This window comes from Bidens hawaiensis, unplaced genomic scaffold (assembly GCF_021521415.1).
Source record: "Bidens hawaiensis isolate Kalapana, Puna unplaced genomic scaffold, B.hawaiensis_p1.1 tig00008407_1, whole genome shotgun sequence".
Classification (NCBI taxonomy): domain Eukaryota; kingdom Viridiplantae; phylum Streptophyta; class Magnoliopsida; order Asterales; family Asteraceae; genus Bidens; species Bidens hawaiensis.
The window spans coordinates 648,812-663,132 of record NW_027491597.1 but is presented as its reverse complement, the minus strand read 5'-3'; the positions used below and the strand labels follow the sequence as shown (position 1 = coordinate 663,132).

Sequence of the window (14,321 nt, the reverse complement as noted above, 5' to 3'; positions counted from 1 at the left end):
CAACATATAACCTACACACGAAAAACATTGAACCTACACACAAAATTCATCATTATAAAATACACACGCACACGAAAAACATTTAACCTACACACGAAAATTTTATCTTACACAAATACAATTTATTCATACATTAATTTCTTTTCAAAACCAATTTCTTCAAACTCAACATATCAATATCCATCAACACGTTGTTACATTGTGATGAATAATACAAAAAACAATCTTACACATGTTTGCATTAAATGTCAATAAAAAATATACAACCTACACAAAAACATATAACCTACACTTGTTCTAAGAATAAGAAAACATATTGCTTACATACGAAAAATATATGACCTACGCATGTGTAGGGTATGTGTATCTTTGTGTAGTTTATATAATTGTTGATGTCGAATTACATATGTAAGTTATATGCTTTTTGTATGTTGTACGTTTTTATTGCTCAAACAAGTGTATGTTATATAACTTTGTGTATGTTGTATATTTATTGTTTATATTTAATGGACACATTTGTATGATATTTTTTTATTATTACTTATGACAATAATTTTTATAGCCATACCAATTGAAATATATATATATATATATATATATATATTATGTTTTGATATTTAGTGTTAAAAAATACGCTGATATATGCTAATATATTGAGTGGAAATTATTTTTTTTGATATATAGAAATAGTATTATATGAATAAATTGTATTTATGTTGAATAAAATGAAGAATGTGTAAATAAAAAATAAAACTAAAGTAGTATTTTTATCTTTTTAATTCAATCAATCAATCATGCCTAGTAAAATCCCACCGACAGCAAAGCTATAGGTAGGGTCTGGGGAGGGTGGAATGTAGGCACACCGTACCTCTATCCAAAGGAATAAAGAGGTGGCTTCCAGAGAGACCCTCGGCTCTAAGTACATGTGTATGAAGCAAAATAAAGGAAATCAAAGTTTAACAGTTATATAAAAACTACTACTAATTATAATAATATTAATAATAAGATCACAGTTTAACAGCTATATAAAAGCTAATAATAATAATAATAATAATAATATATGTAAGGGAAATACCATTATGGTATGTGACCTAAATAAGTTAAGTCTAAGCCCTAAGGTATTCAATTCTCTCTAAAAATCCTTAACTTTAATTCTACTTCTCCACGAATTCCTATCCTCAACCATGTCCTCGGAGAGGTTTAGGTCTATCAAATCATGCCTAATCCTCTCATCCCAAGTCAATTTCGGTCGTCCTTTACCCCTCCTCCCCTCTATAGTAATGTTTTCTACGGATCTAACAGGATTCGTCGTCTGTCTTCTCTTTACATGTCCAAACCATCTCAATCTCCACTCTCTTATCTTGTCTGCTATGTTCGCCACCCCTAATCTCTCGCGAAACACAACGTTTCTTATTCGGTCTAGCCTTGTGTGCCCACACATCCAACGTAGCATTCTCATTTCTGCTACCTCCATCTTCCGCACTTGTGCCTTCTTGATGGCCCAACAATCTGTTCCATATAGCATTGCAGGTCTAACTGCCACCCTATAGAATTTTCCCTTTAGTTTAATCGGGAAACTCTTGTCGCACAATATACCTGTGGCTGCTTTCCATCTACACCATCCTACCTGAACTCGGTGGGTCACATCACTGATATCTTTTTAATTATTATAGTTAAATTAGTTAAATATATTAATTAGAGAGAGATTTATTATGGTTATATTAGTTGTATTAATTGGAGAGAGAAAGTGTGCATTATTGTTGTATTTACATTTTTTTTTATTTTTAAGCATTTAAAACTTAAAACAAAATTAGTGGTCTATATTCATTTTCACATTTCTTGCAATAATATCATTTCTCTTTTGAACTTAAACATATATATATATAGGGTGGTTAATGTACACTAATATACTATCATACAATACGTATGAGAGGATCTGGAGCGTACAAAACGCGGTGGCAAAGTTGTAATTAAAATGAAATTGACAAAATACCGGTTATCAAAAGGGCAATTCCGTCCAGATAATATTTCAATTTAACCTCCCACTCCGCAAATCAGTTCTCCAGTTTCCCCCAAATTAGTTATCAAAAACCCCCAATTTGTTCGTCAATACGTTTTTGAAGTAAACGGAGTACCTCGAAAAACCATGGAGTTGAATGCGAGCTCGGCCGGAAATCCTAATTCAACGAAGCTTGTTGTTAAGGATAAAGAATGAAGGTCGAAAGCGAACAACGACAGACATCAAAACGTACAAAAATCAGGTAATACATTTCTAATTTGTTACCCTAGAACGTATATTGAATTAGGTGTGAATTTGTAACAACAAACAAATTAGCATAAGCTATTACTAAATTTTTTTAATTTTGAAACAGAACGTGTTTAATGTTCAATTTTGTTTAGTAAAAAAGAGGGTGGTTAATGTGAATTATCAGCAGAACGTGTTAGAACGTTTAAAAATGCATAGGTGTTTAAAACTTGAAATAATAGAGGTTGAAATAATGAGAACGTATTAAGCTGTTACTAATTAGGTGTTAATTGTGTTTGTTGTTTTGATTTATAACAACACACAAATTAGCATAAGATGTTACTAAGATTTTTTTGATTAGAAACACTGATCATATTTTTTTGTAATGAAGATGTTGAAAAGAAAAAAAGAAATGCAGAACCAAGTGAGGAAAATGAGCATGAACGTGCAAATAAGAAAGTTAAAACAAAACAAGCCGAAGAAAGAAATTCCGACTCCGACTTTGAAACACCAATCAAATCATTGAAATTCAAACACAAAAAGGTGGAACAGAAGCAACATGATAAAAAGAAAAAAAAAGGAAAATCAGAAGCCGAGTTTCACAATTCTGATTCAGACTTTGAAACACCAAAGAAAAAAGCCAAAAGGCCAAACCTTCAAACAACACGTTGTAGAAAACCTTTTCAAGAATATGTAGATAGAAAGCTTTGGATGAGGTGTGCACCAGGTAATATTTATGAAGCAATTAAAGCGATGAATGAAAAAGAAAAAAATGGATTGAAGAAATAGGATTTGGGTCACTGTTAACAATGAAGATTACCTCAATACCTGGTCGATTGGCATATTGGTTGGTTATGAACTATGATCCTGATCTGAATGAATTAAATATGTGAAACCATATTGTTAAGATAACACCACAATTAGTTCATGAGGCTTTTGGGATACCAACTGGTGAAGAAACAGTGGTAAAAAAACAGACCAAGACTGGGCTCAAGCATTTGTGCAGACATGTTTTTAAATCAATTTGACTATTCAAGGATAAGTATTCAAAACGTCTTTGATAGAATGAAAAAACATAATGGAAAAAAAGATGAGTTTAAACTGAATTTTCTTGTGTTGTTCAAGACATGCATTGGGTTGATAACAAAATCAACAACAGTCAATTTAATGTTCGTCGGATCGATTGATGACTTTTCAAAAATCTCAAATATGAATTGGTGTAGCTACATGATTCAAAAATTGAAGAGATCAAAAAATGAATGAAAAGGTATAAAAGAAAATGGAAAACAAGAACAATTCAATGGTCCAACAACATTGCTTGCAGTGATTTACACACACGAGTATCAAAAACGTTATGGAGCATTTGAGAAGCCAATCAGAACACCAGCAATTAGTTACATTACCATAGCAACTCTTGTGAGCATGGATAGCTACGTGTATAATAATGGTCCATTAACAGATACCAAGGAGGACAACGAAGACTCAAGTAAGTAACTATAGCTTTCTAATTTTAAAAATATGACTACTAATACTATAATAATTTAATCTGTGAAAATACCTAAACAGTGAATCATGGTCCTTCAAATATTGAACCAACAGAAAAGGGTAAGGTTCTGATGATCACTGCATCTTGCAATGAAAAAGTGAGTGAACATAGAACAAGCCATGCTCAATTAGTGCAAAAAAATGTGACTGAAGTAATAATGCTATGATGAACACTGCTGCTGCAAATGAGAATGAAATAGTTGAAATTGATCATGGTAAGTAACTATAACTTTATAATGTTAAAAATATTACTACTGATGCTATATTAATTTTATCATTGAAAAAACCAAAAACAGTGAACGATAGTCCATCAAATATTGAACCAACTGAAAAAGGTAAGGTTCTGACAATCACTGGAGCTTGCAATGAAAAAGACATAAAAAATGATCAAGTAAGTGAACGTGTGACAAGCAGTGTTCAAAAAGGTGGGAAAAATGTGACTGAAGAGGATAATGGTATGTTGAACACTAGTGGTGGCAAGGATAATGAAAAAGAAGAAAATGAAACTGCCAAAGAAAAAGAACAAAATGAAAAAAATTATGAAGATTATTTGCAGATGCCTATAGGAACAACAACTCAAGAAATAATAGACTACTACACCACTCAACCTGAGTTGTCTGGATTGTCTGCATATATGCCAAAAGAACGTTTCACCAAAGAGGAAGAGGTAACAGTTCTAAACATACAAAAACATATTTTTGTAAAAATATTAACAAATATATTTATTGCATAATTGGAATAAAGAAATGGACAACAAGTTAGAGGAATTTGATAAAATTGTCTCTGAAATCAATGAGTTGGTAAAGAGAGGTAAAGAAAAACATGGAACAAACATATGGTTATTTGATAGGTGTTGTGCTTGGGAAGCTAAATTCTATCAAAAAGGTTGTTCAAAAGAAACACCATTTGGATCTCAATCTGAAGGAGGAAGTCTAAATGAATTAGGTAAACACCTTTTTTTTAATTTAAATGTATAATACAATACCTAACCAACACCCATGTACAAAATTATAGTTGCAGCAGTTGATCTTTCAATAAATCAAAACAAAGCTGGTTTGGAGTCATGTTATGCTAATGAAGGTAAAACTAGAACATTCTAATACGTTTTAGACCTTATATGTTCTTATAAGTTCTTATACTTTTTTATACATATACTTTCTTATACGTTCTGCTCCTTATACTTTTTTATACATATACTTTCTCAAAGATGATGTTGAGAATCAAGTTGAGGTACCCAAGGGGCAAGGAGTGATTCAAGGTAAAAAATACCATCTCCTATATACGTTCTAATACATTCTAATACGTTGTAATACGTTTTAGACCTTTACATTTTAATTGTTTTTTATTTATTATGTAATTATATAAAAAAAGATGTGAGCCAAGACAATGAGGCAGAAAATGATGTTCAGAATCAAGATGTGAGCAAGGTAACCAATGAGCAAGGTAAAAAATACTATACCCTTTATTCGTTCTTATACTTTTTTGTACATATACTTTCTTATACGTTCTGCAACTTATATGTTTTGACAAAAGATGATGATGATGATGATGATGTTCAGAATCAAGGCAATGTAACAAAAGAAAAAGATGATGGTAACAATGATGTTGAGAATCAAGTTGAGGTACCCAATGGGCAAGTAGTGATTCAAGGTAAAAAATGCCATCTCTTATATACATTCTTATACGTTCTTATAAGTTTATTTTTTTTAATTAGTCATTTTAAATGACACAGATGTTCAGAATGTTATCCATGACAATGAGCAAAGAAAAGATGTTCATAATCAAGTTGAAGTAACCAATGAGCAAGGGGGAATTCAAGGTAAAAAAATACTTACCCCTTTATACGTTCTTATACGTTCAAAAATATTTATTAAGAAAAATTCAATTACAGAAAAAATATACGTTCAAAATGCTAACAAACTTTCCAATAAGTTCTAATTAAGAAAAAACCATTGACTGATGTAGCTGACAAAGGATGTGAGGATTTTGAAAATACAGGTACATCAACACAAGAAAATGCTGAAAGACAAACGGAAGAACCCATTCGAGGTAATTAATTAAAAAACCTGTTCTTTTAAAATATTATTTAAAAAATATACTAACACAAAAAAAATGGTTTGTAGTTACAGAATTTAATGCGGAAATTGGTGACAAAGAAAGTGTCAACAACTCTACTAAAGGTATTAAAAACTTTTATATATACAATCACAAAAACACACACAACAAAAAAAGTATATTATAACTTAGTTGTATTATAAGGCTGGTTGATGTTAATATTGAAGAAAATTATCAATACGACAGTGAAGATTTGGATACAGTGATAATGCAAACTCCGTTTCTAAATCAATCAACAGAATTTAGAACTCCTGAATCTAAATCAAAAAAATTGCCCCTTGTTGCTACATCTCCTACACCAGCTGCAAGTTATCATAAAATAGATAAACTACAGCGAGAAGAAAGAGAAAAAAGACTAGCACCGGCCTTGAAATCACCATATCTGAACCGGGAAATTGGAATGACTGAAAAAATAAAAACAGATGAGCGGATTGTTTCAAGATTTGTTATTGGTGATCTTTCTGAGAAACATAAATTTGAAGTGATTTACAAGTCAGAATACGTCACTACTTTCAAATTTGTTTTTGAATGCTTTTGTCCGGATATATACATCTTGTCTGGTGCTATGGACATTTACACAGAGTTTTTGAACCATGAAGAGAAGAAGAGAGATGAAAAATTTTCCCCGTTAAGCTTTTTTGCTACATCAACACTTATAGTAAGTATTACACCTTTATTTGTACGTTAACAAAAATGTATACACATATTAATTATATCAAAATTTATTTTTTATACATGAAGCCAACTGATTACTATCTGAAGGGAGCTAACGTCAGCGAATATAAAATACTGGAAGTTTTCACAGACAACCTTGACAAGATAATGGCTTTGCATAAATTCAAGTCACTCGAACCAGTTACACTGTTTGTTGTGCCAGTAGTTTATAATTCCATTTCTATTTAGTTGTTTTCAATTTGAAAATAGGAACAATTGAGCTAATTTACAACATGGCTAACGGCGATATATCAAAAACTGTTCGCTTTAAATCAGCTCAGGAAAAAGCAGATGCTACGAAAAAAGCTTTAGAAGAAAGATATAAGGGTGTCCCAGAAAAACTGGTAAAACATTTAAACATTCTGTAAAAACTGATTTAAATAATATATAAAAAAAATTAATAGGTTGATTGCCCGCAGAGGGATATTTTTTGCATGTACTTATCGAGAAAGAAGCACCCAATTGCGCCGAGGTTGGAGATATCAGATATAAAGAGGCTGCAGATGGATTGGAGAACAAAAAACAACGTACTCGATTGTGGTGTCTTCGCAATAAGACACATGGAAACTTACAAAGGGAAGTATCCATGGACATGCGGATTTCATAAAGAGTGTCCAAGACAAAAACGACAACTAAACGATTTGAGGATAAAATACTTGTCAAAGGTGTTACTATCCGATATCAACAAAGCCAAATCAGATTTAAATAGACTGACGACGAAATATGATGCATTACCTGAGAAAAAATTGTTCAGTAACAAAGATTTAACTGCTAAAATTGATGAGAGACAAGATAATTAGAAACTGCCCTTTATTATTTTTGTATGGAAATGAACTTTATTTTGCTAATACGTTCTAGATAGATTTTGTTTGTACGTTCAAGTTAACAGTCCTTTGTATGGAATTATGATGGAGTTTAATTAGATTTTGCTTATACGTTCCAGTTGACATATCTTATTTTTTTCTTAATTGTTTATAAGATAATACGTTCCAGAATAACAAAGAGATATTCTATATTGCTAATACGTTCTAGATAGATTTTGTTTGTACGTTCAAGTTAACAGTCCTTTGTATGGAAATATGATGGAGTTTAACTAGATTTTGCTTATACGTTCCAGTTGACATATCTTATTTTTGCTTAATTGTTTATAAAATAATACGTTCCAGAATAACAAAAGAGTTATTCTATATTGCTAATACGTTCTAGATAGATTTTATTTGTACGTTCAAGTTAACAGACTTGATAAAATAAATAGTTATTCTATATTGCTAATACGTTCTAGATAGATTTTGTTTGTACGTTCAAGTTAACAGTCCTTTGTATGGAAATATGATGTAGTTTAATTAGATTTTGCTTACACGTTCCAGTTGACATATCTTATTTTTGCTTAATTGTTTATAAAATAATACGTTCCCAGAATAACAAAAGAGTTATTCTATATTGCTAATACGTTCTAGATAGATTTTATTTGTACATTCAAGTTAACAGACTTGATAAAACAAATAGTTATTCTATTTTGCTAATACGTTCTAAATAGATTTGATTTGTACGTTCAAGTTAACATACCTACTATGGAAAATATGATGGAGTTTAAATTAGATTTTACTTATACGTTCTAGTTAACAGATCTTATTTTTGCTTCATTCTTTATAAGATAAGATAAAAGTTATTCATAAACAATACCAAAATAAAACATAAAAGACACATAAATGTTATCAAAACCACATACAACATAAAAAAATACAAAAAAAAAAAACAGGCAAGCAATTATTAGGTAACCAGAACACACTGCTTAAAATCCATTGATTACATGATAGATTTAAGAAACTCTGTCTTCAATTCAATAGAGCAGTTCAGAAGTTTGATCGTCTTACACAACTCTTTCAACTCATCTACTTCCTTTTTACCTGTGTCAATCAAAAACAAAGCACACAAATAGTTAACAGTACTACCAGGCATGTTTGCTAGCAAATTTGTTATTTCATCCCTCATTTCCATGTTGAAACCAGCGGTGATGATAAACTCATGTTGTAAAGCAGCCCGATTCTTTGTGTCCTCAATGATTTGAGCTTGAATCTGTTTCAACAACAGATCCTTAGCTGATGAAGAAGAAGATGAAGATGAAGATGAAGATGAGGAATCTATATCTTGTTGTACTGAGTTTTGTGTGGTGAGATGAAAGGTGTGGTTGTAATAATTAAATAGATAAAATAAAGATACATGAAGACAAAAAATAACTACAGTAACAATAAATTATTGAGAAAAAGTGAATCCTTTGTAATTAAACCACTGCATGTATTTAAAATATCTGACCAAAACGTTCTTTACCAAAAGCATTAAAAAGATGGGGCTAAAAAATAATAATTAAAACCACTGCATATATTTAAAATATCTGACCAAAACGTTCTGATACGTTCTGTACCAAAGCATTAAAAAGATTGGGCTAAAAAATAACACTACTGAAGTGACAACTGCATGTAATTAAAAAATTATCATCATATTTTAGTTTAATTATGAAATATATTAAATCTCCAACCAATTAAAACACAGAGAAAAAAGAAATTACAAAATTCATTAATACGTTCAACTACTCACTTTGAAAAAATTGGCAAATGCAATCATGCCTACTAAAATTGTTATGATGCCTAGATATAATTATACTCAGTTCAATAAATTAAGTAAAAAATGTAATAACTTCATTCACCAACCAAAAAAATCAAAAAAGTCTATAAAAAGATAACAAACGCATCCCACAAACACACAAACAAAAAATTTGAAAAAAGAAAATGGATTCTGGAAATGTTACTGTTAAAAGCATTTTCCGAGCAAGAATAAAAGTCGAGCTTGAAAAAGACTGCAAACGGCTACGAGTAGTCGAAGATACAAAGAGGAGTGTGACAGATGAAGTAACAAAAACCGATGCTCTTCACAAAGAAGTTCTGAAGCAGCCAGATAGCACATTCAAGACACAGGCAATAACCTACCTTGAAAAGCAAGCTTCATACTATGGTCAACTTCAAGATGTGCTAGACAGAACAGCACATAAGACGACGGTGAATAAAAGAGTGAAGCGTGAAGGGGCCCAAGAGATCCTCGAAAACTAAGGTTTCCTGTTGACTGTTGGTGTGGTGGTGTGATGTGGTGATGGTGTGGTGTGGTGTGGTGTGGTAGTGTGGTGTGGTGATGGTGTGGTAGAATAAAATAAGTTTGTGAATAGGTTCGATATGATCCTCTTTTGTAACCTCCTTTTTCAACCGGGTTTAATATAAAATCTATTTGGTATCAGTTTATTTACACGTTCTTATACGTTCCATTATACAAAACTTGCACATTCCATGAAATATAAAAACATTTTCTTATACGTTCCAGTATACAAACTTGCACGTTCCATGAAAATATAAAACATAAAATGTATAAAAACAGAAAAAATATAAAACAGAAAAAATAACGCTAAACACTATTCTTCTTGAAGTTGAGGACAAGTTCGACTGTTATGACCCTGTTTATGACAAACTTTGCATTCTCTATATTTCTTCCCAGACCGACTTATAGCAATCTCTTTCTAAGATTTAATCCGTTTATGTGACCCGCAACCCTTATTCTTAATACCACTAGGCACACGGACAATCACCTCTGATGGTTGATCATACCCTAGAATAGCAGCAAACCTATCCCTTTTTGATAAATGAGTTCTTTTGTATCTTTTCTCATCGGCTTGTTTGATCATAATGTTCATTTGATCCCTGACTTTAGTAAGTTCATCAACATCAGTTGTGTAGCTATTTATGAGATACTCACCAGGCAATGTTATTTCCCTTGCGATCTCTTTGACTTTTAAATTTTTGTCATTACCAAAAGTTGAAATTGGAGCAGTTCTAGGATTAACACCAGCATTCTCTTCCAACGATCGACCATGTATTTCTTTGGAAATCTTGTAACTCTAAAAAAATTTAAAATATAAAGGCTGTGACGACACAATAACCCATAATGTTCAAATCTTTTGCATCCCCAAGAAATCGTCGAATCAATTCCTTCCTCACCTTCCTTCTTAAACAAAACCTGACACACAAAAACATATTAAAAATACTTTAAAACATTCTGTCAAAAAATCAAATAAACTTTAAAAAAATGTTTTAATACGTTCAAGCAAAAAAAAAATAGAATCTTTAACTAATTCATACCTCCAAACAGCCTGGAACGTATGCATTAAAGTCAAATACTGAAAACCTCACAAAATCTTCTCCTTCGGTTGATTTCAAACATGCTACACCGCTCCTAATATGATACAATTCATCTTGGAAATAATTAAAAATAGCCTTTGTATACATCAGTTCAGCTTCCTTCTCAAAAGGGTTTTCACTAACCGGATTTGGATGCGTGTACCTTGTATCATGATCATTTTTCCTACCATTGTGCCTTTGTATCTCCATACAATGATCAAAATGACTAAAGAACTCAACTAGTGATAACTGTGAGTTAGAAACTTGACAAAAAAATGATTTTCACTTTCTGATCTCGATGTAGTTCTCATAAGACCAGACAACGGCTCGTCCATGTAATAAGCAGGAATCCAATCATATCTCATTTCAAACATGTCACATAACCATTTATTTGTTTCAAGATCATATTCCTTCATTATAAGTTCCCATTGCGTTTCGAAATCAGATTGAGAAATTGCATCAGTCCAAACAATGTCACATATTTTACGTTTAAAATCTTCATTGTTACAAAGGGTAGCACCAACCTGATGTAACAAAAAATAATAATTTGGTAATAAGATCAACATAAGTTAAAAAACACGTTCTTATACGTTAAAAAAATACACACTTAAAACACATTGATGCATGCTAGTTTGAAACGTAATATGAAATAAATATACTAAACCAGTAATATGTTTATACGTCCTTAAACGTTCTAACTCATTTAAAAAATATGTAGTTATCAAATAATGATGGATACTAATATGTTTAGACATTCTAATACGTTCTGAAACATATGCATAGTACATTCTAATACGTTCTGAAATATATATACTAAACCAGTAATGTGTTTATACGTCCTTAAACGTTCTAACACATTTAAAAAATATGCAGCTATCAAATAATGATCGATACTAATATGTTTAGACATTCTAATACGTTCTGAAACATATGCATAGTACATTCAAATACGTTCTGAAATAAATATACTAAACCAGTAATATGTTTATACGTCCTTAAACGTTCTAACACATTTAAAAAATATGCAGCTGTCAAATAATGACGGATACTAATATGTTTAGACATTCTAATACGTTCTGAAACATATGCATAGTACATTGAATACATTAAAAAGTTACCTTATCAGCAAGTTTTTTCATAATGTGCCACATACATAACCGATGCCTCGAGTTTGGTAAAACAAAGGAGATTTCTTGCTTCATTGCTGGATCTTGATTAGTAACAACCACCTTTGGGGCAATACCAAAAGAATCAAGAAAAACTTTCAAAAGCCATGAATAAGATTCAATAGATTCAGATGATAATAACGCAGCACCAACTGTAACATTACGACATTGATTATCAATGGCAGTAAATGGTACAAAAAACATATTGTTCCTGTAAAAAACAAAATTATTAGAAAACGAATTAAAAAAATATGTAAAAAAATAAAAAATAAAAAAACAAATGTATTAAATTGACATACTTGTTGATCTTAAATGTTGCATCAAATGATATAATATCTCCAAAAGCCAAATAATTTTTCTTTGAAATTTCATCCGCCCACAATAAACGATCTAATTCACCATTAGAATTAACAGTATACTCAAACGAATAACCATCACAACAGTTTTTCTTCCCACTTAATCTTTGTACAACCATTTCCGCATCATACTCCCCAATATAACAAGTTAAACTCTGTTTGAAATTCTTACAATCGTCTTTTGTAACCCCAACTCTCAAATCCTCCATACTTTGTCCTTATAATATTAAACGCCTTAACAGGGCCCAAATTCAATGTTGACAACTCATATATAATATCTTGTTGTACATGAGTCAACTTCCTATTTGATCGAACAAAATGCATATATTTTGCATCCACCAGTTCATGATTATGTCCTTCGACAAAATCATTTATTTCAAACCTCAAACCGTCATCAGATTTTAGAAAAATTTGAGCTCGACAACTCTTCCTTCTTTTATAATACGGTCTATTGGAACCATCTTTTTCAGCCATAGAATCATAATTGTTTGCAGGTTTATGACCTTCTTTGGAACATGTAAAATATTTAGACTTTAATAAACCGTCATTCATATACGAACCTCCTTTATGAACACAAAAACCAGCTTTCTTTGCATATTCACAATAAAAATCATATGCATGATCAACAGATTCAAAAATCATTCCTTTGACATGTTTACAAGATGCATTAACTTGTGGTATAACAACATCTGATGAAGGATCTGATAAACAAAAAGCAATTTAAGTCAAAAAAATTCGCCTAAAAAACAACTAATTACAGTTTAGAAAATACATACGAAAATATAATCAAACATCAAAAATAGATTAATACGTTCTAATACGTTATACGTTCTAACCGAATCACAATTACTAACCAATTATACGTTCTAATACGTTCTAAATAGAAAATCAACAATCCTATCCACGATTTGCTATTAAAACACATACTTTCAAGTCTAACCGAATCACAATTAGTTGACAAACTATAAAACACAATATCGATCATAAAATTCAACAGAAAAAAACCTAAAAATCGAAAAACTTAATTTATCCGTCAATTAAACCTACAGTATACAGCTAAATAAATAAACAATTGATTAGAATTAAACCTACAATTACTTACTTTGATGATCGTAATACATGACGCTAAAAATCAATGAAGAACGTCAAAGCTAATCGAACAACAACTCGCCAATTGTTAAGCAGTTTTCGGATACAAAGATCAAATTCAATAAAACAGGGTATATGCAAAAACCGTTTATTATACAGGCGCGATTAACTTTTAAAAATAATGTAAAAAGACAAAAACACCCTTCTGTTAACTTACGCGATCAAATTAATAAAATTGGAAATCAACGATAGGAAGCCTCGCGTACGTAATGTACGATAACCAATTTTTGTATTGGATTATAAATAAAATGGTTCAAATAAAAAACAATTGTTTTGTGAGAAGGATTTAAAATCAAACATACCACTAAAATAGGACACTATACCATGTAAATAAGAAACTATACAATATTTAAAACTACTAATCTCAACCACATGATCCTAGATCCAAGGGCCAAGATCTATTCTTATGCTTCTCACAAAACTATTGTTTTTTACGTTAACCCTACCCTATATATATATATATATATATATATATATATATATATATATATATATATATATATAAAAGAGGGTTCAAATAAAAAATAGTTATTTTGTGAGAATTGTGAGAAAGCTTTAAAATACACCACAACACATAAATAGAACACTATAGCATGTAAATAGGAAACTAGATGGTTTTTAGAAACTACTAATCTTAACCACTAGATCCTAGATCTACGGGCCTATATATATTCTTATTCTTCTCACAAAACTATTGTTTTTTAAATTAACCTTACCCTCTCTCTCTCTCTCTCTCTATATATATATATATATATAATGGTAACTGGTTCAAGGATATTGGAAAATAATCAGATTACATACCCGAATAACC

The 14,321-nt window shown here is 30.9% G+C and overlaps 1 protein-coding gene across 1 annotated transcript; it reads right to left on the bottom strand.

The window, feature by feature from the left end:
• Positions 1-10,181: 10,181 nt before the first annotated feature.
• Positions 10,182-12,570, bottom strand: LOC143529032 (protein FAR1-RELATED SEQUENCE 5-like). Its single transcript, XM_077024919.1, has 5 exons — positions 12,305-12,570; positions 11,958-12,216; positions 11,156-11,363; positions 10,801-11,078; positions 10,182-10,559 (listed from the first exon to the last, which is right to left on the bottom strand). Exons 1-5 carry the CDS (start codon positions 12,568-12,570, stop codon positions 10,182-10,184), a joined length of 1,389 nt encoding a protein of 462 aa, XP_076881034.1.
• Positions 12,571-14,321: the final 1,751 nt, after the last annotated feature.

Coding starts and splice junctions, on each gene's coding strand:
- LOC143529032 (XM_077024919.1), bottom strand. CDS start 12,570: ATGGAGGATTTGAGAGTTGGGGTTACAAAAGACGATTGTAAGAATTTC. Junction 12,217..12,304: donor GCAACATTTAAGATCAACAA/GTATGTCAATTT, acceptor TGTTTTTTACAG/GAACAATATGTTTTTTGTAC. Junction 11,079..11,155: donor CATGGACGAGCCGTTGTCTG/GTCTTATGAGAA, acceptor AGTTATCACTAG/TTGAGTTCTTTAGTCATTTT.